At 41.6% G+C, this 23515-nt stretch overlaps 1 protein-coding gene across 2 annotated transcripts in view; it reads left to right on the forward strand.

Moving 5' to 3' along the window:
- Nucleotides 1–23515, forward strand: part of myo5aa (myosin VAa) — a 55989-nt gene that overhangs the window by 18952 nt on the left and 13522 nt on the right. For both annotated transcript variants that reach the window (XM_069658515.1, XM_069658430.1), the window contains exons 3-24: nucleotides 2258–2429; nucleotides 3732–3876; nucleotides 5469–5625; nucleotides 7514–7657; nucleotides 9660–9741; nucleotides 11826–11933; nucleotides 12163–12269; nucleotides 13134–13399; nucleotides 13507–13588; nucleotides 13686–13826; nucleotides 14824–14949; nucleotides 15818–15901; nucleotides 19469–19624; nucleotides 19900–19997; nucleotides 20224–20310; nucleotides 20704–20812; nucleotides 20968–21179; nucleotides 21360–21516; nucleotides 21692–21931; nucleotides 22027–22275; nucleotides 23090–23183; nucleotides 23323–23468. In XM_069658515.1, coding sequence (XP_069514616.1) covers nucleotides 2258–2429; nucleotides 3732–3876; nucleotides 5469–5625; nucleotides 7514–7657; nucleotides 9660–9741; nucleotides 11826–11933; nucleotides 12163–12269; nucleotides 13134–13399; nucleotides 13507–13588; nucleotides 13686–13826; nucleotides 14824–14949; nucleotides 15818–15901; nucleotides 19469–19624; nucleotides 19900–19997; nucleotides 20224–20310; nucleotides 20704–20812; nucleotides 20968–21179; nucleotides 21360–21516; nucleotides 21692–21931; nucleotides 22027–22275; nucleotides 23090–23183; nucleotides 23323–23468 — 3162 coding nt within the window. The remainder of the gene's footprint in view (nucleotides 1–2257; nucleotides 2430–3731; nucleotides 3877–5468; nucleotides 5626–7513; nucleotides 7658–9659; nucleotides 9742–11825; nucleotides 11934–12162; nucleotides 12270–13133; nucleotides 13400–13506; nucleotides 13589–13685; nucleotides 13827–14823; nucleotides 14950–15817; nucleotides 15902–19468; nucleotides 19625–19899; nucleotides 19998–20223; nucleotides 20311–20703; nucleotides 20813–20967; nucleotides 21180–21359; nucleotides 21517–21691; nucleotides 21932–22026; nucleotides 22276–23089; nucleotides 23184–23322; nucleotides 23469–23515) is intronic.

Consider the following 23515-nt stretch of genomic DNA (forward strand, 5'->3'; position numbering starts at 1 on the left):
TTAACGAGTACTTCTGCTAATGAAAGCATGCTGCTGGAAAGACGATTTGCCATATTGCTCCTAATGGTTTCATATTTATGTGATTATATTTAAATGTAGACAGAAGCATCAAGAAGGTTACTTTAGTTCTTTGGTTCTGACTGTTTCTAAAACTGTTATCAATGAAATAGGGTTGAAAGTTAGGCTATAGGCTAAGCAAAAAGATGTTTTGTGCCAATTAAGGTAAGATGGAGATAAATGATTTTTTTTCTGTCAAAGAGGACATGGACAAATTCCCCAAAACCCTGCAAAATTATGAAATCTACCTCACATGTTTCTACCATTCTATATGAAGTACTGACACCTGCTTATTAGGGCTGGGCATCAACCAAAACACCCAGCACTTCGTAATATTTTAAGCATTTCAGTCAGACAACACCGGTATCATTTTGTACCCAGATGTAGGAAGAAATAACTTGTGGTACCATTAGATCAAGAAATGAATTTTGTATGGTTTGGTTTTACTCGCAGCCAATCACCGCAAGCATTTGATTTAATGAGATGGGCATCTACCGCAGCAGCTACAACCCTTACAGTTGGTGGTGTGGTTAGGTTAAGTGGTGTTCTTCAGGGAGTTGGCAGTAAAAATGTATACATGTAAAATGTATTGAACGAATGCTTTCATTCACATGAAGGGGATCTAATGAAGGAGAACAAAAGTGAGTAAATGAAAAACTCAGTTAGTGTCACTTTAAGGCAGGGGTCCTCAAACTTTTTCGAGCCAGGGACCCCTCACAGTGAGAACATTTTCAAGGACCCCCTCATAATCGTAACACTGATGAAGTATATGCTTACTACCATTTGCACTCTTAGATGCCATTTGAACTCTTGGTATTGTAAAACTTATCAACCTAAATACTTCAGACCTGTTTCATAGTGATAAACATAAAAACATTTCAACTTGAATCATGTTAATATCACTTTTAAAACAGAGGGCCTTTTTTAAGTAATTAAGTAATTGATCTTAAAAGCTTAAGAAAATGAACAGCAGCAGGACAGCTGCAGGAACGGTTTGTTGGGACCTGAGTGAGTCGAGAGATTTATGACAGATTGACTCGATGTGTCACGATCATGTCAGTCTCTATTGGTCCAAAGCTAACATGGTTGGGAGTAATATGCTTGTTTCATTGGCCCAAATGGTCCTCATTGATAGACATGCAGTTTCAATGCTACAGCACAATTTTATTATTTATATTATATTATTTTTACAAATTTATTATAATTATTTCGCGGACCCCACTTTGAGAACCACTGCTTTAAGGGTACTTTTGGTTTGGGTTTCTTTTTGATAAAATAACACGCTATGATGATTGTGCGACCTTAATGGAGTTGTTTGTCTTTTAGAGAGTTTTTTTTTTTTTAGAGAATTCTATTTTTTAATCAATTAATTTAGACCAGATAGCTGTGCTGCTGCTGCTGCTGCTGCTGCTGCTGCTGCTGCTCGGCATCATAAAAACAACACACTTAATTTGTCTGTCCAGCCGTCTCATTATGTAATTCATCCCTGATATTGTTTGCTAAAAGGCTCCCCGTAACTGAATCAAACATAATGACAAACAAGCATCAGAGAGAGAAAGAGATCCTTTTAAACAGGGATATGAAAATGTAAAATGTAATTATGAAAATATGCATGAAGCATCCCGGCTGAAGTTTCCGCATGAAACTGAAAACCGGATTCATACCAAATAATACTGAGGGCTGGTGCTTCTGCTGTGGAGCCGTGGTGAATCGGTAGCCTGTCTCATGACACTTCTGAAGATAGTATTGTGTTTTTTATATGTATGAAATCCTGTTTAATACTTAAAGTGGGAGTGGACATCTGTTATTGATGATTTAAAAGACAGGCTCTCTGCTGTCAGTCACCCTCACACAGTCTGGATAACACATAAGGTGTGCCGATGCAAGAAATGTCGCAATGGAATTTAATGCAGGAATTTGTTTTGGGGGAAGAAACCGTTTTACTTTTAGCTTTTTGTTATAAGGAATTAACATTTTATTAGACATGTATCTCCCTCCTCGACTGGTGAGTGTCCACAGAAACTTGTATCTTCTTTTTGGGAGGTTAGTTGCATGTTGCGTCATCTCATTATGTACAACGGAAAATAAACAAGTCGTTTGTTCTTAACCCAGGTCATGTTTAGTTTTGCAATGATCCACCATCTTTGCATAAAATAACAAAGCTGATTTTGTATCATAACTTTTCCTGGTTCGTCTTCAGAGCATTGAGCACAAACTGGACCCCAAGACAAAGAACCTGCCTTACCTGCGAAACCCCGACATCCTGGTGGGCGAGAATGACCTCACAGCGCTCAGCTACCTCCACGAGCCGGCCGTGCTGCACAACCTCAAAGTCCGCTTCGTCGACTCCAAGCTCATCTACACTTACTGCGGTAGGCAACACATTAACTGTCTAATGAAGCCCTGCTGTGTGTTCATCTTGGATCAACAACCAATATTGAAGAGATGTTAAAGTAGAGAAAAGACTGGTGATGCGGCTTTGAGTTAAAAAACTGGAGAAAGAGAGATATAGTTATGTTGTTTTCAACAATCTGTTTACGTGTGATACAGCTGGGATCAAACAACAGGAAAACATTTACCAGTTAATCTGTTTTTGAATTAAATATTATCTAATATGTTCAATAAATCAGATTGATTTTACTCTTATTAAAGCACGCAACTAATCAGCTGAACAATGTAGGCCCTCTTGTAACTTATTAGTTATGCACCACTTTGAAGTCTGTGACCTTTGATAAACTCTATTGAATTTATTTCTAATGTTAAGCAATGTCTTTGTTTGCTACGTCTACTTATCACTTGTCTTTCATTGGTTTTCTAATGTAGTCAAATTCAATACATAGTCAATGTAAATTTAGGAGCTTAAACACACAGTATGATATGTGTTTCATTTAGTTTTCATTAGTCAGTTTTGTTTACTTGTTCTCGTACCCCAATATGATATTGTGTTTTAGCTTTATGCAAGTTACTCTCTCTCTCTCGCTCTCTCTCTCTCTCTCTCTCTCTGTCTCTCGCTCTCTCTCTCCAGTTCCATTATTCCTATATTAGTAAATACAGTAAAAGCGCCCCTCCCGCCAAAAAATGATATACAACCAGACGTAGTCGACCAAGGGACAAGCTTCTTCACGTCTTGTCTCTCTCATCGTCTCACTGCCATGTCCTGCTCTTTGTCAGGTTTATTTTGTTTAGCTGGAGTTTCAGGTTTTCGTGCTGTCGTATCAGATGCTTCAATAAATTAGATATTTAATTTTTTTGCAGTTAAGGGCTTGCATAAAGTTTATTATGCAAAAAAATTGGCATACCGGGTTTACATGTCGTCATAAGATACCCAGGAGCAGAAAAAGAATCGCCTTCTGGCAACACAGTAACACAGCATTACTTGGATTTGTTATATTAGTGATAAAACAACATTCATGTACTACTCATGACTTTGGACACTAATTACATCACCCAACAAATCAAAGTTTTGGAGCCATGAAAGTGATCGAGCTTCAGGAGGATTTTTAAAGACACATCAAATTAGAAAATGAACAACAGAAGATCAATAATATGCAGTAAACTGCATCTGAATTATAATTCCTCATCTTTTACTTTTTTAGCATCTTATTGTGTTACCTGTTTAATGCAGTCGATTGCAGCCACAGGCGAGCTCATCATGCTTTCCCTCTCCGTCGTAGGAATCGTTCTGGTGGCCATCAACCCGTATGAGACGCTGCCGATATACGGCTCAGACATCATCAATGCTTACAGCGGTCAGAACATGGGAGACATGGACCCACATATCTTCGCTGTGGCAGAGGAGGCTTACAAACAGATGGCCAGGTTTGTGTGTGTGTGTGTGTGTGTGTGTGTGTGTTACCTGAGTAGCCTTGGTTCTAGTTTCCTTATTGCTCAGCCCTCCCTCTCTCATTGGTGTTTATAGGTCAAAGTGAAGCTAGAAATAGGCTCATGGTGGTCTCACTGTTTCTCTCTCTTTAATCGTACACCAACACGCTGCTCCTCTCTGCAGGGGTTAACCAGCAGATCTCTTCAGTCCCCCTCTGTGACACCAACAAACACATGTTTACAAACATATCAGGTTAATCAGCAAAATCAGCAGCAGATCTCCCTCCTGCCTTCGTTCACTAATGCAGAGCAGCTTAAGTTGAAGCTAGCATGTGTAAGGACCTTGCATGCATCATAGGGATGCACAGTTAAACGTATTAGTTATTTATGTTGAAGTGGATGTTAATACTTCAAAATTAGCCTTGGTATTTAATTAGAATAATAATGATGCACTTAATGTGTAACACTTTACCTTAACAAGGTTCTAAATGGCTCTACCAGAATAATAAGCAAAAAATTAAGCAATCCAAATAACAGAAACAATAATATCAAATACAGGGTATGTAAAAGTTAAAGGGAAAGAAGAAAGAAAAAAAGTTTTATGAATGGATTTGACAGATGTTACACATGTAGCCTGTTAAATCTCAACGAGTCCTCCAGTGATTCTGGGGCTCTGACAGCAAGAACATGACAACCTTTTGTCGCCAGCCAGGATTTGAAAACAACTACACTAGTAGAGCCACATACAAGGATCTAAGAGGACGCATTGACACACAGAAGGTTCAGTAATTTAATTCAGTAAAATATAATTTGGAGCCAAATTTGGTGTCAATTTGAAGATTTGTATACAATCCAACAGGGAGCAGGTGTAAATTGCCTCACACATAGTTCATAATAAAGCACATATTTCTTTTACATGATAAAACTCAATAAATCAGAATCAAATAAGAAAGTTATCATTTATAATCAATACTCTGCGTTTCAGTTATTTGAAAGCCAGCAGCATGTAGAGGAGTGATGATGCATGGTATACAGTATTACACTGAAGGTAAACTCTAAAATGTAAATGGCATTGAACCAACCCAAAAACTGTAAGGTATGAGAATTAAAATTAAAGTAATTATGAGACAAACATTTTTGCAAATATCCAACCTTGTCCAGAGGGACTAAGGTTGTTATATATGTATATATATATTAGTCTTAACAGATTCAGCTTACCAGCAGTTATGAGTGGATTCTAAAGAAGGGTTGCAGAGTGGGATGAAGCATTGCCGCCTCAGGATCTCAGTTGTCGGGATAATGAGGAGGGCAGCCTGCAGGGATATTAAAGTGTGCACAGGAACAGACGGGTTCAAAAGGTGTGTTAACACCTGCTCTGCCTGCGAGCACTGAAAATGTTTGTTGATCAAAGCATCACTTTCTAATTGCCAGGGGCTTAACCCGGACATTGTTTGTGTCAAACTATAATTATTAAGCTTTACAGGATCAGAACAAATCACAGCCAAGCATCACCCTTATCCTCAGCGCTATCTTCCTCATCTCTGATGAGAGAAACCCTGACAACAACCCTTTTTTCTCTCATCCCTCAGGGACGAGAGGAACCAGTCGATCATTGTGAGCGGGGAGTCCGGAGCAGGAAAGACGGTATCAGCCAAATACGCCATGAGATACTTTGCTACGGTCAGCGGCTCAGCCAGCGAGGCCAACGTGGAGGAGAAAGTGTTGGCCTCCAACCCCATCATGGAGGTGAGGACTAGAGGCCGTCTGATAAGAAAGACCTCCAGAAACCCTGAACATTTAAAATTATAGAATGATAATGAGCGATAATGACATGTTTTAAGCCTCTTATGGGCATTTCATTCTAATTATGAGCTGTTTTTAAAAACAGAGTCGATGCAGAAGTTTTACTGAGAGATTGTTTCACTCGCTGCATCTGTGAAGTCCCTTGATGAAACGTTGCATAAGCTGTGTGCTTTAAAATGAAGCCTAAAACTGTGAAACGTGTTTGGGGTGTGAAGTATGGGGAAAAGCTCTGCTCCATAGCTGTGAATTTGTCCTCAAAGTGCAAGTCTTGCATCATTTTTCCTGGTGGTTTAAGTATCGAGGCTTGTTTCCTCAGCCCAGTTACTCCACAGTATATTCACAGGCGTATTTGTAAATGATATCGGCTGAATGTCGTTCATCTTGTCCTCCTCTTCCTCTTGACTCGCTGATTTTTTGGCACTTACTTCCTCCCTCTCCCTTCAGTTTCTCCTCCTCACTGTGTGTTTCTGGCCGGGAGCTGCACTCTGCTGTGATAACACAGCTCTTATGCCTAACTGTGTGTGTGTTTTGTATTTCTTCCTGTAGAGTCATAAGGACAAAGGGGGGTTGGAGAGCTCTCCTGTGCCCATATGCCACAACCACCCTCCCCCTCCTCTCCTCCTTCACCTCCTGCCATCCCCCACCCTGTCTGTCCTCCCCAACCGCTATACTAACCTCCCTCTCATCCTCGCAGCCACCACTCTCACCTCCAGCCAATCAGAGACGAGCAGACAGAATGAATGGAAAGCTTTATATCATCGCAGTGATGTCACTTCAGCCTCTGAGCTGGGATGCAGAGTAGATGGTTGCATCAGCCTTTTCGATATTACAAAACCTGCGTGTGTGTGTGTGTGTGTGTGTGCGTGAGAGAGGGAGAGTGTTTGTATGTGTTTGGCTGAGGCAGGCAGAGATTTTAATACCTGCTCTGCTGAAAGACTCCTTGTCTGCAGTGAAAGACTGTGTGTTTGGCCTTAACTCAGCAAGAACCCTCTGTGCTCACACACCATTTACCTCTGTTGAAGCTGGCTGGTTGTGTAGCTGTGTGAGTGTGTGTGAGTGTGCATGTAGCCCCACCCGTCTGCTGACAATTCCTCGTAGGGTCGTTGATCAATGCAGTTTATTGAACAGAGGCTGCTGACTGCAACGATTTGTAAAGTAGCTCAGCAAGAATTTCCCATCCACATCTTTAACTTCCGTCTGTGGAGGAGCAGAAGTCTGTTTAACCAGACTACTGATCTGTAGGTGTGAAACCAATAGCAATGATGGTTTGAGTGATTATTTAAGGTTGTAAACCAAATCAAAAAGGATCGCGCTTTTTGAAATTTTGAGAATTAAAATATATCACGCTCATGTCTGTGTGGTTAATATGGGGATGCCACCAGCACCTAGTTAGCTCAGCCTAGTTAAAACATGGTAAATGGGGAAAACGGTTAGCCTGGCTCTGTTCAAAGGTAACAGAGTCTGCCTACTGGCACCTTTGAAGCTTATTAATTTACATCCTGTATCCGGTTTGTCCAATCAGTACAAAAAACAAAGTGTTACAACAGCACTTGGCAGTTTTAGGGGTGTTATGTGCTGGACTATTTCTTAAACTCCTGGCAGCGTTAAGAGTCCAGAAAGACACTGCTCAGAAAATTAGCTTTTGGACCGAGCCAGTCAAGCTGTTTCCCTGTTTCCAGGCTTTGCGCTAAGCTAAGCTAACCAGCTGCTGCTTCATATTCAATGCGCAGGCATGGACTTAGTTCCTTTTTCGCACTTCATGCTTCACAAGTGTATAAATAAATGTAAACACAGTTACCATATTGAGTTGAGTCTGTCTTCTGTCACTCAGGCCATTGGAAATGCAAAGACAACGCGTAATGACAACAGCAGTCGTTTTGGGAAATACATCGAGATCGGCTTCGACACCCGCTTCCGTATCATCGGCGCCAACATGAGGACGTATCTGCTGGAGAAATCACGAGTGGTGTTTCAGGTGAGCTCACAAACACACATTCGAGGTTGCATGATCAGTCACACGGGGGGTTTTGTTGTATTTATGTCCATTACTTTCTTTTCCAAACGCAGCCTCAAGTCACAGTGGCATCGTTGTGTCCTTCAGTCAAATAACCCTTGTTCCTGATAGCGGAGTGTGATCCTGCTGAAATGTCCTTGAGCCTCTTATCTGGACGTGTTGTTCATGAGTAATGTAGATCTTTGGTTGACCATGCACTCTTACAGGGCACTCTCATTGCGTTTTCATGATCATCTGCTTCAGCTTGTTTCCTTGACATTGGAGGGATTGACTGTGAGTCAGCACTAATGTATTTACATCATGTACTACAGCCGTAATGTGACACATTGAGGGGTTTGTTGGCTAGCATCAGAATAATTGTACACCAGCCAAAATCTGTGAGTTATAGCTTAGCATCTGGGATCTTATCAGGTGGAATTGGACACCTGCTAGTTTACGATGAATCTACCTGCAATCTACCCTGTTCAATTTCAGCTACATTTTGCTTCATGTTATGACCCCCTCTCTCTCCCTGCGTTTCTGGTCTCTGTTCCTCCAATCAAAATCAAATGAAGGCAAAAAACGTTCATCGTGCTCACAATTGAATGTTTCAGCTCTCTTCCCGCTTAAAGTACTCACAAGTTGGAAGAAGTGTAGTCAACCAGACACAAAAGCATCGCACGCACCTACTTCCAAAGCACCCGTTTAGTACGCCTTGTAAAAAAACTGGACCAACACTAACTGTCAGCCTGGCCGCGGTGTCCTCGGCAGCTGGTGAAATATGCAGCTTTAACTTCCTTCTCCTCAAAGACAAATAGGAGGAAACAAATTCAACCCAAAACTCAACAAACAATCCATCCGTCACACCGGGTTACAGCGCGGCGCTCCTCTTCCTCCTTTAAGTGTCGAGTACAGTCTTCCCCCATGTAATGATTTCACTTGTGTCCTCTTCTGCCTAAATCTCTTTTTAGATATAATTTTCTCTCACTCTTTGCAGCCTCCGCAAAGGCTCAGAAGTCAAATCAGTGCATGTTTAACAAGCATGACAGCTCAAATCTAGATTCCATTTAGACAAAGTGGATTTACTTCTGCTCTTACATAACTTTTATTGTACAGTCAGCTGGTGTATTTGCTCACTGGTGGAGCCAGTGGGGCAGTGTTTGAGATAAAGAACAAGGATATTCTAACTCATGCGTGTGAACACACACACACACACACACACACACACACACACACACACACACACACTTACTGCTGCTAGAGACGACACTAGGAATGAGGATGTTGGCAGAAAAGCGTGAACACTTTCCTCTTTACATTTTTCACATGCTTGGCGGCAGTAACACCCATTTAAAGGTGTGTGTGGGTGCAGCAGCAGCAATGTAGGACACAGGTAACAGCTTAACAGCACGCTGCTGACAGTCAGTCATTCATTTGTTTAGACTGGAAATGAATCAGTTGCTCCAGATGTTTCTGTCTGTATGCAGTTATTGGCCAGTTGTTTTTAATATGTGACAGATCAGGCAATGCTTCATCATGGGTAGAATACACGTACAGGTGTTAGAAACAGAAAATAGACATGTTATATTCTCAAATGACTCAATGATAACTGTTAACGGGCCTTTTAGCATGGCGTTAAATTACAAACTGCTTCAGTGGAGCTTTCAGATGTATAATTGTAAAGCTCATATCATTATAACTTTATGCATGACAGTTGATTTTCTCTGCATTAATGTAGGCTAAAAAAGATGTTCCCTTTCAGTAGATTCACTCGGTACAACACTTAAAGTAAGGACGTGATATCCCTGTATACTGTATGTGTTGTACCTCAGTCCTCTTCTTCAGGGAACAGAAGTTATAGTCATAACAGTTCGTTTTACAGGACTGAATATGTGCAAATGAATACCATTCATGTAATTTAACAAACATGTATTTAGGTGTACCTGTAGCTGTTCCCTCACATTACTTTCATGCTTTCTTCCAGGCGGATGAGGAAAGGAATTATCATATCTTCTATCAGCTCTGTGCATCATACCATCTGCCTGAGTTCAAGCATCTGAAGCTGAGTAAGTCACACATGCATGCATCCACACACACACACACAGAAACAGCAGCTTGACATTTACTCTCTTTCTTTAACCAGAAGGAACAAATCACCCACACCCACATGTAGGCTGTCTGACCCAGAGCACTCGGCAAATAAACTAGCCACAGCAACTCAGCACTGAATGCAGAGTGATTGATTGTAAGAGCACTGTGTCAGCTGCAGCGGCTCTCCACAGCAGAGAAACTGAATATTCATCATCTCAGTGAGTCATTGCCTCTCACAAACAATAAGTAGATGAAGTTTAAGAGATTAATTCAGTTATTCAGTTATATATAAGTAGTTGAAGCTACGCCCCCCTTTTGTTACTGCTGCTATGTCGCACACGCCTGTTTTATTTAGCGAGGTGCTGCAGTTTGTAGCTATTCTGCGGGGATCAGGCAAAACCGCTTAAAGAAAATGACAGCAAGGATTAAGCAGTTGTAGGATATCTTCACAACTGTAAAGAGCAATGCACAAGGACTCAAAAACTGGAGAAGACACATTCTTTGCATAAAGTCAGAGCACAACAAAACTATCAGTACACATCAGAATCAGTATCAGTTTCATTTGTGAAGTATTCGAACACATAGAAGGAATCTGACTCCAGTTTACAGACACAAATGGACGTATGCTTAAAGCAGCTACAAGCTTGAAAAAGGAAACAAACTTTTTACAGATTTAGAGATATAGATACATTTTAAAAGTGTTAAAATATAAATACGTTATATAATATGAAACAGTAACACTCAAAGACAACAAGACAACATGGATCCTGCACTGCTGTTGGTGTCTTTTGTCCCCTTCTGTGACTTCTGTCCTCAAAATTTGGTTTCCCTACCAACATAGACGAGCCTTGCACACACAGCATATAGCAAATATAACAGGGGGCCAAGCCTGCTCTACTGTTATTGGCACAAAGAGTGGAAAAGGTGGGACTTAAGACGGGTCCCTTGCCAGTTGTCAGGACCGATTTAACATTTTTTAGCTGCAGCATCGACTGGAGCCGATCCTGCATTGATTAGGCCCACAACCCATAAACAATATTTTCCCACTTAACATAAAACCCTAAAAACAACGTCTTTGAGGTGTCTGCAGAGCGCTGCCTGATATCATATTTAAATCAGTTTAGACGTATTAAGCTCATTGACTCGTTGGCAGACACAGACTCTCATGCAGAGCGCTCCCACTGTGGACCTGCACCTGCTCGTCCAAGTCATGACACACGCACACACACACACACACACACACACACACACACACACACACAGCTGCTGTCTCTTCCTCTCCTGCTGACTTCCTGCTCGGTTAATGGAGGGGTTGTCACAGTCATCTCATTGCGCCTCGTTGCCAGGCAACAGGCAATGCCTTAATTCAGTGTAAAGTGTGAATAAAGAGCCTGATTGTGTGAAAGTTAAACTAACACCCTTCTTACACAGAAGTGCTCTTGATTTCTGTCCTTTCAAAGACACCAGAACCTTCTGTAAAACCAGCACACGGTGTCAGACAGTCTGCTGATCTGAGACCGGAGGTGGACTGTTTATCAGAATTAACATCACTCTAAAGAGAATTTAATTTCTCATATTTGCTTCCAACAGAACATTTCCAATACACTTTAATAAGGCACAATGAATTACCTGGAGTCCCACTATAGGAAAATAACCTGGTATATTATTTTATGTATCTGGAAACACGTTAGAAATAACATCTTTTGGACACATTGGTACTTGGTTTAATTTACAGTTCACTGTTGGCATAACAAATCAGGATTGTTATGTTATTTGCAAAGCTACCCTGCTGACTGAGAATGATTAAACCTTTTTTACCATTCAATATTTGATTTTAACAGACAGCCAATCAGAAACAGGTATTTCCTTGAGGTCAAAACAAATTAATTGTTTAATTTCTGGCATCAGGTAAAGGTTGTTCTCCAGCTCAGCTCTGCATGATAAAGGAGGGTGTTTTGAAAAGGAGGATGGTTGATAGTTTCACTGAAGTTGCACAATGTGAAAGTGCAGATTCAGCATGTTTTCTGAATTAATTTACTCCCTCTGTTTCTCCACTCAGGCAGTGCAAACGATTTCATGTACACCAGGCAGGGCCGCAGCCCTGTTATCGATGGCGTGGACGACACCAAGGAGCTTAGCACCACTCGCAACGCCTTCACATTGCTCGGTAACATATGAACACTCGCAAGAGAAACAAATACACGTAAATAATTAACATCAAAGAGAACCCATGTGCCTGAACTGAATGATGTACAGAATAATCACAGAAAACACTGTCGGTACTTTTCAGGCTCTTTGACTTTGAATCTGTTTTAAAGAATAATGATGCGAATGATGTGGTGGGAGTCACTAATAACCACAGTGTCTGTGTGTGTGTGTGTGTTCTTCCTGTGCAGGTATTAATGAAACAAATCAGAAGGGGCTGTTCCAGGTCTTGGCTGCTATTCTTCATTTAGGGAACGTGGAGATAAAAGACAGAGACTCGGACAGCAGCGTCATTCCTGTGAGGATAGTATTGGATTATATTATACTGCATTTGTGACTGTGTGATATCTATAACTAAATGCCTGTAGTTAGTTGATTTTTCAAGTGTTTATTCTACACTTGTTTTGAGTTATATATTTGTTTGTGGACGCCGTTCCCTTTTTATTGTGTTTTTTCCATTCTGGTTTTCTCAAACACGTTTTTGTAAATTTTCTGTAATGGTTTGTCTCGATTTGACTTCAGCTGCCCTTCTGTGAATCATTATTTTCTTAATGAATTGAAGCAATCCAAATGTACACAAGTACAAACATTCCCATATACAGATCTTATTTAAACTGTGCTTACAAAGTTCATAGGCTCATAAACTACACTCAAAGATATACAGGGAGTTTGGCACTAGAAAAACACAATACTAAGCTCTCTGCGATTTACTAATTAGCAATTAGCACACAGATCAGGACCTTTGTTGCTATCTGAAATCAATTACTTCACAGACTGTGGACTTTTACATTATTGTTAATGTGTTTGTTGATTAAAGGACTCCTACACAGCAACATTAAGCACTCGTTCACTTTGCCTATCTAACCATATTTGCTCCTAAATATAGAGTGCATGTTTAAGGAGTGCACTGACAGCTCTTTTGCAGCATCAAAGATATACTTCTGGTGAAGTTTATAGTAGCCTTGAACAGAAAGTCACCTCTTGTTTCTTATAAAGTCAACTTCCAACTTGTGACAGGACGATGGGTTGCTCTGTTGATGTACAAATTCATCTTAAGATACTGGAATTTAAAAAAATCTTGATTGAGTTCAAAAGAAGGAAACACCTTTTCTCCACTGACATCCTTTTTGGTTTAATTATTCACATCTCTTTCCTCCTTTAGCCCAACAATCGCCACCTGACGGCATTCTGCGAGTTGGTAGGTGTGAGCTACCAGGACATGACTCAGTGGCTGTGCCACAGGAAGCTGAAGACGGCCACAGAGACATACATCAAGACCCTCCCCCGCCTGCAGGCCACAAACGCCCGTGACGCTCTGTCCAAACACATTTACGCCAAGCTCTTCAACTGGATTGTGGAGCACGTTAACAAAGCCCTCATCACTAATGTAAAGCAGCACTCCTTCATCGGGGTCCTCGACATCTATGGGTACGTTAGTATAGGACATATTTGAAACAAAGGCAGCAGAAATCCTTTTTATACTATAAATAATAGATGCTCTGCAGATGGTTGACTCCTCTTTTCTTCCTCTGAAGGTTTGAGACATTCGAGATCAACAGCTTCGAGCAGTTCTGTATCAACTACGCCAATGAAAAACTCCAGCAGCAGTTCAACATGGTGAGCAGCTTGCGCTTTAAATGTTGGGTAGCAAATTGTATAAACAGATGTGAAATTTTATTTTGTTATTAACCTTTGTTTGTGTGTGTGTGTGCAGCATGTGTTCAAGCTGGAGCAGGAGGAGTACATGAAGGAGCAGATCCCCTGGACTCTGATCGACTTCTACGACAATCAGCCCTGCATCAACCTCATAGAGGCCAAGATGGGCATCCTGGACCTGTTGGACGAGGAGTGCAAGGTACTTTTTATCTTGTGATCATTAAATAATTAATATTACATTTAGCCCTTCTGGTAAGTTACCATGATTTCAAGGCACATGATAAAAAGAACAAGTTAACAGTTTATCCTGCTTATGATTAAGACACAAAAATAATAAATAGATATGACTGATCGTAAGTCTCTTCATTGACACAGAGTGTACAATTACATGGCTTTTGATAACTCATGTAAACTGCAGGTGGAATACAAACTTTCTCATTTATGTAAACAAACAGGAGAAGTAAAGAGGCTTGTGGGCTGTGGCCGAGCACTCAGCGAGACCCGTCTGTCCATTTACGCCCACATTCTGCTTTACATTGTGTGACCTGTCAGTGCCTCCCACCACACACTAGACCTGAGTCTCCAACACCTACACGTATCATTCACATCAGAGTTCAACTGCAGGAAGGACAACCAGTGTGAAACAATGACCACAGGCAGGAAATCCACTTCTCTCACTCTCTTTCTCTTTCCAGCGTACATAAGAGAACTGCATTTACTCAATTCATAGTTGATTGCATGTTTTTTATATTGTTGTTAAATGCCTAAAGCAAGTTAATTAGCAATGTTAAGCTTTGTTTGATTATGAAATATCAAAGTTATCAGAAATACATTTCTGGACACTTCAGCTTTTAGTGTGCTGAGTAAAGACAGTCTTCATATCTGAAGCATCTCCGCCCAACTTATCTCGTTACACCACTCCTTTCGTCAATTTACAAGCTGTTGACAATTGAGGTGGTCCGCACACTCATGATGGACATTTGAACTTCTTGGTAAAGAGATATTAGAGCAAACTGGGCCTCACTGCCTGTGTTACCAGACAACACTTGTATTATGCAATTAAATCCAGTGTAATAGCTCTGAAAGACCTTAAAATTGTCTAAATGTTCATTGTTGTTGTCTCTCAGTGTGTGTATAAGCCGATGGTTACATATATGCTTTTTTACTAATAGTTTTCTTCTTCTACTTTCTAATAGATGCCCAAAGGTTCAGATGATTCATGGGCTCAGAAACTCTACAACACCCACCTAAAGACCTGCTCCCTCTTCGAGAAGCCGCGCATGTCCAACCGCGCCTTCATCATCCAACATTTCGCTGACAAGGTGGGCTTAACTGACATTGATTCATTATTTTAATAATTTCTAATTCTGTTCATTATTTAGCAGGAAGGGTTCTGACATGACAGGTAGCAGTTTGGTGCACTAGTGTTTTATGATCCAGTTTGCCTCTTTAGCTCAATAAGCAGCATTAAGCAGCAGATGGGCCGCAGTGGCTGCTGCAGAGCTGCTGAGATATTTTTAGGATGGCTGGAGGACAAAAGACTTTAAACTCTATTGTATTCATTGTTTTAACAGGAAAATGTAGTTTAGCACTGAAGTGTTTGTGTTTGTGCAGAGTGCATCTGCCTTTAGTGAAATAGGTTCATGTAATGAGGTGCTGGTCTGTTTTTAGATCCTCACTATAAGGTTACAGATAAATGGGGTCAAGGACTAATGCCGGCTTTCCCAAGAGGTCTCCTCATATTAAAATTTGATCCTTGGAAATACTTGTAACCAAACGTTTTGTACATATTAGTTTAATATATAATGTCTAAGTGCTTGTACATAGAGTTAAGTCAAATTCCTTGTGTGTGTACATACGTGGCCAATAAAGCTGATTCTGATTCTGATTTGGCAAACATTGCTGTTGATGTAACAAAATGAATGGGCATTAGGACTGTACATGAGCCAAGGTAAAGACTTTACTAACCACCTTTATTTGACTTAAGATTTGAAAACATTAAAATGAACGTACCTGTTACGTCAGGACAGTGTGAACACTTTTTTCTTTGGGTCAGATTATTTGTTAACCCTTGCAGGAAAGGGATTAGTAATACCAAGATGCACGGCAGATTATGTAAAGCACTCACAACAAATGAATGATCTGTGAAAATCCCAGTGAAATGTCCTCAAATGATTGCTTGTCATGCAGGTGGAGTACCAGTGTGATGGTTTCCTGGCGAAGAACAAGGACACAGTGAATGAAGAACAGATCAATGTGCTGAAGGCCAGCAAGGTGGGGAGTACACACACAAACAACTTTACACAATGCACCATCAGTCAAAAGCAGATCCTAACACTCTTTACTGTGAAGAGAAAGAGCCTGCAGCTCAGGGAGGGCTATGGTGGCACCTGGTCTGTGTGTGGAAAAATAGGCTATTGTTTACAGACCTTGCACCCCACCTGAAGGCTCAGGGAAGCAGCGCCCCCCACTGGACATGTGGAGAAGACAAAAGCATCATTTATAGCCTTTGAGATTTAAGTTTTATTTACACATAATAGACACAGCTAAACACACACACACACACACACACACACACATAACGTCAGTTGGATCCTTTTCCAATCATAAAGGAGGTTCATAAATGATTTGCTACATATTGCACTTTCTAGCTTGTTCACACATGTAATTTATGGTTTAGTCATCAAAAGGATCTTTTACCAGTTTTGTCAAACATGGACGTCCCAACTATCTGTAAAAAAAAAAAATCTTTTTATTTTGCTTTCAGTTTTAAGAAATGTTTTTTATTTAATTCAGGAACAAAATGCGGTTGCCTTGGAAATCATTCCTCTACAAACACAAACCTAGACACACTTCTGCACGTGCTATAAAGCTTGAGTCAGTCAGATCATGTCCAAATTAACAGGGTGTGTGTGTGTGTGTGTGTGTGTGTGTGTGTGTGTGTGTGTGTGTGTGTGTGTGTGTGTGTGTGTGTGTGTGTGTGTGTTTTAGTCTTAATTCAGGATCAGTGTGTAATACCTGGTTTGGGTCAAAAGGGACCTAAGCCTTTAAATCCTCATTGCTGTTTTGGCAGCACACATATATACACACACACACACACACAAAAATAAATACGCACACACACAGACTATGACTTAGTGTGTTGGTCTAACTTTCTCACACTGACCTTCGGCTGTTTTCTTATAGACTTCAGCAAAAGCAGAACTGGGTAAGGGTTGAAATACTGTCTGCTCTAACCCCTAACACGGCAACTTAACACACACACACACACACACGGACTCAGTGGGAAGGTTGCCATGGAAAACAGGGAGACTTAAGCAGCTGGGATTAAATAGTAATGAGCTCTTAATGAGATTTTGTCTAATTAAATTTCATTTTACTTCTTTGCCAAGCTTATCCCATCATAATGTTTGTGTGTGTGTGTGTGTGTGTGTGTGTGTGTGTGTGTGTGTGTGTGTGTGTGTGTGTGTGTGTGTGTGTGTGTGTGTGTGTGTGTGTGTGTGTGTGTGTGTGTGTGTGTGTGTGTGTGTGTGTGCGTGCGTGCGTGCGTGCGTGCGTGCGTGCGTGCGTGCGTGCGTGCGTGCGTGCGTGCGTGCGTGCGTGCGTGGTGTGGATACTTGGGTGTGAGTGTTTGTGTTAGAGGAACTGTGCATTTCAGCTGGCTGATTGTTTGCCCTTATCATGGATTTAGCAGGGAAAAAACTTAATCTTTTATAAACCAAACATTGTTTAATGTGGTACACGCCCACTTTAGCATTTTGTAGCTGCGTTCAATCAGCTGCCGACCGTGGTTTAAATTCTCAGCCTCAAATCAATGAAACATTATTTTAGAAACATTTAACATCTAACAATTTCTCCTTTTTCACCATGTAACGCATTAACATGTAAACTACTAAAAGCGAGCAGGTAGAAAATCTGCACTTTTTGTGATTGCCTGTAGATAAACAGAAGAAGTCATCTGAGTTAAAAGACTGCTGGCCAGAACGGACAGGATGATTTTTTTATTATCTCTGACACTATTCATTAAATTAAAGTCAATCAAAGGACTCACTAAGATCTGGAAACAAGGCGACATTGCTAAAACAAACACTCCCATTAAATGCACAGTCAGTTGATCACACAGATCGTAAAAAAGCTCAGAGTTTAGCCACATTATCTTAACCCAAAGTGTGCACAGCTGGAAATCTGGATAATAAGCCTTTAATGTGCAGGAAAACTACTGCGACAACAAGTGTGTAAACTACTTTAATTTCCCCTTCAATTTTTCACATTATCTTCAGCTGATTTTTAGGGTTTCTGTCCTACCTCATTGGCCTTATTTGTAGTAACATCACTTTCATCCCAGGCCTTATTTCAGGTGTATATCCCTTTAAATGTTCCAGTGTTGTAACGGCTCTTCTACCTGCATTGCTCAAATCTGCGCTGGGAGCTGCAAGACACACAGGAGTCTCGCATTCATGCTGAGGTCTGCTGCAAGTCTAATCAATACGCTGCACTCAAGAAATGCCTGATGCAGAGATACTGATGAGATTTCCCATGATGCATTGCAATCTAGGATTGTATTAGAAACAACAACTGATACAGTTCCACAGTGTTCCTGTCTTTTGACTTCATGCAGGCTTGGGATTCAGTGGAAATGCATCCCAAAGTGTTCGGTAGCAAAATCATCATCCCATCATGTTCCTTCCATGCATTTTAGTGTCTTCATCAGTCTGCCTGGTTTTATTTCCTTTTTCTGTTGAATCGTAGATGTGTTTTTAGTTTCTGATGGGGCTATAATGATTTTGAACTTGACCTGGACGTTTGGGTTTCCTTTTAATGTCATTTCAATGTTTCTTTTGTCACTGTGTCTCCATGTGTTGTCCATGTATGTTTGGTTCTGTCCTCATCATGACAACCCTTCCCTGCCAGCAGAAGGTAAACACAGGCGTTCTTACAACGCTGGCCCGCCTCTAGCTCTTCCTTTAGCTTCTCTTTATCTTCCTGCCTTTCCTCTCTCTTTCTCCTTCTTTCTGGCACGTAGTTATTATTGCTGTCATGCACTGAGGAGATTTAAGTTGTGTGCGCGTGTGTTTGCTGCATGGGGAGCACTGAAGGCACTCTGGGAGGATTGGACATGAAAAGGAGGGACAAAAGACGGAGGTTATTTTTATGTTGTCAGAGTGACGCTGAGAGCGAGCAGCACGTAAAGCCTTTGTTGCTGTGGCTGTCCTGCTTAATGAAGGCTGGCGAGAGAGGCAGCATGGCAACGCTGTGAGCACAGCAGGAGGACCTGAAGCCGCACAAATAACAAAGCATCCTCCTCATATAACCTCCGTGTTATATGGAAAATGACTGATGTGTGTGTGCTTGACTAAAGGGCATACGTGATACTGTTTCTATCATAACACACTGTGGCTAAATGAAGCCATCAGGCATATATGATCACTGCATATATGACACAACATAACCTTTCATCAACAACTCTAACAATAATAAACACTAATCAACACATCAAGAGACTTCTACTCACTCATTCACTATTAAAGATGTGGAGATTAATTAACTTAGAGAATTTTATTAAGTTAGAAGTCATCGACATCATTTTAATCAGATTTTAAGGCTTCTAGCAAATGCTCAAATCCAGGCTGTCATGGTGCTTTGTAAGGCTGTATGCGGTCAGTAAGAGAACTCCACATGCATGCCATGTGCAGCAAGAAGAGACCTTTTTTTAACCTATGAATATGCTTTGATTAAACAGAGTGAAGTGCTTTAACCTCTCAGTAAATCTATAGTGCCTGCAGTGTCTTAAGCTGCCATCAGCCGTTCAGTTTGTGACTGTGATTGGGCTGCTGTTCCCAGTTCAACCTGCTGGTGGAGCTGTTCCAGGACGAGGAGAAAGCCACCAGTCCCACCGGTCAGGTCCCTGGCACCGGAGGCCGGACCCGCCTCAGCGTCAAACCTGACAAGAGCCGAGAAAAGAGCAGCAAGGAGCACAAGAAGACCGTCGGCTGCCAGGTTGATGTTATTTCTACACTTATTGTTGATATTTAAAGTTTTAAAACATCAAAGTCACTTCATTTATCAAGCCATAAGGAAATCCTGTAAAAGATTCCATTATCCAATTAAAATATTAGCATGTCTGTGGTTAATTGTTTTAGTATGAATGAAATCCTGAGCTGACAAAACGCTGAGTTTTGAACATGCAGTCAGCTAAATAGCACAAAAGGCCTCATGAGGGGGAGGATGATGATGATGATGATGATGATGATGATGATGTTCCTCTCTTGTAGTTTCGTAACTCTCTGCAAATGCTGATGGATACTCTGAACGCCACCACTCCACACTATGTTCGCTGCATCAAACCCAACGACTTCAAGCTCGCCTTCACGTGAGTCTTCCTCTTCTCTGTTTATAAAAAAGTACAAGGCATGTTTTCAAGTTCTAATGGGGAGGTGTGATGTGCATGGTTTGTCAATGGTCTGTACATATTTTAACTTTACATTCTCCTGACCTTTACTTTGCGACTGTTGCATCAACAGTCCAGTCAAACCACCATCTTCGCTCAGGTGTAGTTCATGGCGGCCATGTTGACTGTGGTTGTTTGTTGTTGGCAGGTTTGATCCCAAACGTGCGGTGCAGCAGCTCAGAGCCTGCGGTGTCCTGGAAACCATCCGCATCTCTGCTGCAGGTTTCCCATCAAGGTACGTATGCATCCCTGCAACACTGCTAACTGATCATGATTAACTCTCATATGTTCAGCATTTGTTGTGTTACGGTGCACAAAGGAAACACGAATTTTACCCTGCAGCCGAGAGTCCTTTACAGACAATATGTGCTAATATACAGAATGTATGGACAGTACAGCATTGCAGTCAGCAAGCTGAATGCAGGACTGATCTGATCTAGGGAGACAAACATTAACATCATTTAAGTAGATTGTAAAAGAAACAAAGAGCTAATTGCTAATTACAGTTTTTGGAATAATATAAAATCCATGAGGTTTCTCATAGAAATGAAAAGTGAAAACTTTTTAGGTGATAAATAAATAAAATGTTCATCGTGGCACTCATCTGACATTTTTTTGTGTGCCTCAGATGGACGTACCAGGAGTTCTTCAGCCGTTACAGAGTGCTGATGAAACAGAAGGACGTGTTGGCTGATAAGAAACTGACCTGCAGGAACGTTCTGGAGAAACTGGTGCAGGTCGGTCAGACTGTCCAATTGGGACAATTTAAATGGGAGTAAAGTAGATTGTATGTTTGCTTTGCTTTGCTATTAGTGCTTACACTGTAAATCAGTCGTATTTTGTCCTTCTAATCACTGTCTCACCCCTGATCTCTGCTCGTGTCACATTTCAGGATCAGGATAAATACCAGTTTGGTAAGACAAAGATCTTCTTCAGGGCCGGCCAGGTTGCCTACCTGGAGAAACTGAGGGCAGACAAGTTACGTGTTGCCTGCATCCGCATCCAGAAAACCATCCGCTGCTGGCTGGCTCGTAAGAAGTATCTGCGCAAGCGCAGCGCTGCCATCACCATCCAGAGGTTCACCAGAGGATACCAGGCTCGCTGGTGAGTCAGCTGACCCCGATATACTATCACATGCAGAGATACGTGACTCCTTTTCATCTTCTGTGTGACAATGCTGGGTTAAACAATAGATTTGACATACTTTTGCAAACTAATATATTAAGTGATAATAAAGTTTGAGATACGTGTTGGTTGAGACGTGTTAACCTTGGCTCTCCTCAGCCTGGCCAAGTTCATGCGTCGCACTCAGGCCGCCACCATCATCCAGAAGTACCGCAGGATGTACGTGGAGAAGAAACGCTACAGGCAGAAGCAGGCGGCCGCTCTGGTCATGCAGACGATCCTCAGAGCTTACATGGCCAGGCAGAAGTACCAGGCGGTAAGACACACATCACAAAACACTGAAAACCTGTGACAAGATCTGCTTCACCTAGAAGAAGTGGAAATATTACAGAAAGGAATATTAATCATATAGTAATATCTGAAAACACATGAGTCTTTGTAACATGTGCTCTTATGTCTCTCTGTCTCTCCTTCACTGTGTCTGTCTGTAGTTGCTGCGGGAGCACAAGGCGGTGATCATTCAGAGGCATGTTCGTGGCTGGCTGGCTCGGTGCTGGTACAAGCGCTGCCTCGTCTCACTCGTGTACCTGCAGTGCTGCATGCGCAGGATGAAGGCCAGGCGCGAGCTGAAGAAGCTGAAGATCGAGGCTCGCTCGGTGGAGCACTTCAAGAAGCTCAACAAAGGCATGGAGAACAAGATCATGCAGCTGCAGAGGAAAATCGACGAGCAGGTGAGCTGGCCTTTCTTGATGTCCTAATGTACTAGTTTATTATTGTCATATTGGTGTTTGACTGCTCTGTTTTATGATCTGTCTCGTGTCTGCAGACCAGAGACAACCGGTCGATCAGCGAGAGGCTGGCTGGTATGGAGACTTCCTTCACCACAGAGAGCGAGCGGCTGCGTGGGGAGCTGAATCGGCTGCGTGGGGTGGAGGAAGAGGCCAAGAGCAAAACCAACCAGGTCACGTCGCTGCTGGAGGAGCTGGAGAAGCTGAGGAAGGAGCTGAGCGCCACCCAGCAGGAGAAGAAGACCATCGAGGACTGGGCACATACCTACAGGAACGAAATGGAGAAAGTAAGAAGGGATCCACATCCATGTCTGTCCGTTAACCTGTAGTTTTCCATGTCCTCAATCCTCCTATGAACGTACATGTTGTTTATGCTCCTGTACTACAGTGTGTGTTTTGTGTGTGTGTGTGTGTGGTTTTCTGCCCTTCCTTAGTTTTGGTTCTAGATCAGAGATGTTTCCTTAGAAGTTGGCCTCATAGACAAACCTTTAGAAGAAAATAATTTGGAGGTTTTGACCTTCAAAGAAAATTCCCTTTTGTATTGGCAGAATTAAAAAAACAAGTATTTGTATTTGCTCTCCTTAATCCTCCTCTTTCCTCTCCTCAAATTAGTTTTCCATTTTTAGAGAGACAGTTGCTGTTAAAGGTCCTATAATTAGTTTAAAACTAAACTCCCATAGTTTCCCATAACTAAACTGTATACATCACAAGAAACATTTATAAATATGCATATTGGCATCAGAGGAAAACGGTTTTTCCCCAATTTAGGAGCGAAAGCGAGCGAGGGGGAGATGTGCGCATGGTGGGCTCAGGGGGCAGTCTTGCCCCGAGGAAGGTGAGCACAGGGGATAGAGTAGAGTGCTAGCGTCATAGCCACTGAAATGTGTATTATCAGTGTTTTACTCTCTACTCTCGTCTTGTGTTTTGTCCTTTTTTGTCTGTAGGTTGTTTGTCTAAATGAGAAGTGCTTGTTTTGAGAGTTTGGAGTTACAGTAACGTGTTAGATGACAGATCAATGGATAGATCTGTCACATTTAGATGTGGAGAATGTAAGACATCATTTCACATTCAGTATGCTAACTGCTGTTTCTGTGTGTGTAGATGGTCTCGGAGCTGAAGGATCAGAATGGCTCTCTGAAGAAAGAGAAGGACGACTTGAACAGGTTGATTCAGGAACAGAGTCAGCAGATGACAGGTACATTTAACCACAGCATGTACCAAACGGATTTCCTGCAACACATTCATCCTGTAACACAGAAACATGTATTTGTCTTTTACCTCGTACACTACGTTTTCTTTTTTAACTGCTTTCTCTGTGTGTTTTGACCCTTCAGAGAAAATGGCCCGTGCAATAGTACAGGAGACTCAGCAGCTGGAGACGGATCTGAACGAGGAGCGCTCTCGCTACCAGAATCTCCTGACAGAACACCTTCGCCTCGAGGAGAAATACGACGACCTGAAGGAGGTGATGGCCTCATCGGTGAGAAACACACAAACCCTGTTAACATTTATGAGCTTATCCCTGAG

This window comes from Semicossyphus pulcher, unplaced genomic scaffold (assembly GCF_022749685.1).
Source record: "Semicossyphus pulcher isolate SPU_LCO1_2020_fin unplaced genomic scaffold, fSemPul1.0.p SCAF_1, whole genome shotgun sequence".
Taxonomy (NCBI): Eukaryota; Metazoa; Chordata; class Actinopteri; order Labriformes; family Labridae; genus Semicossyphus; species Semicossyphus pulcher.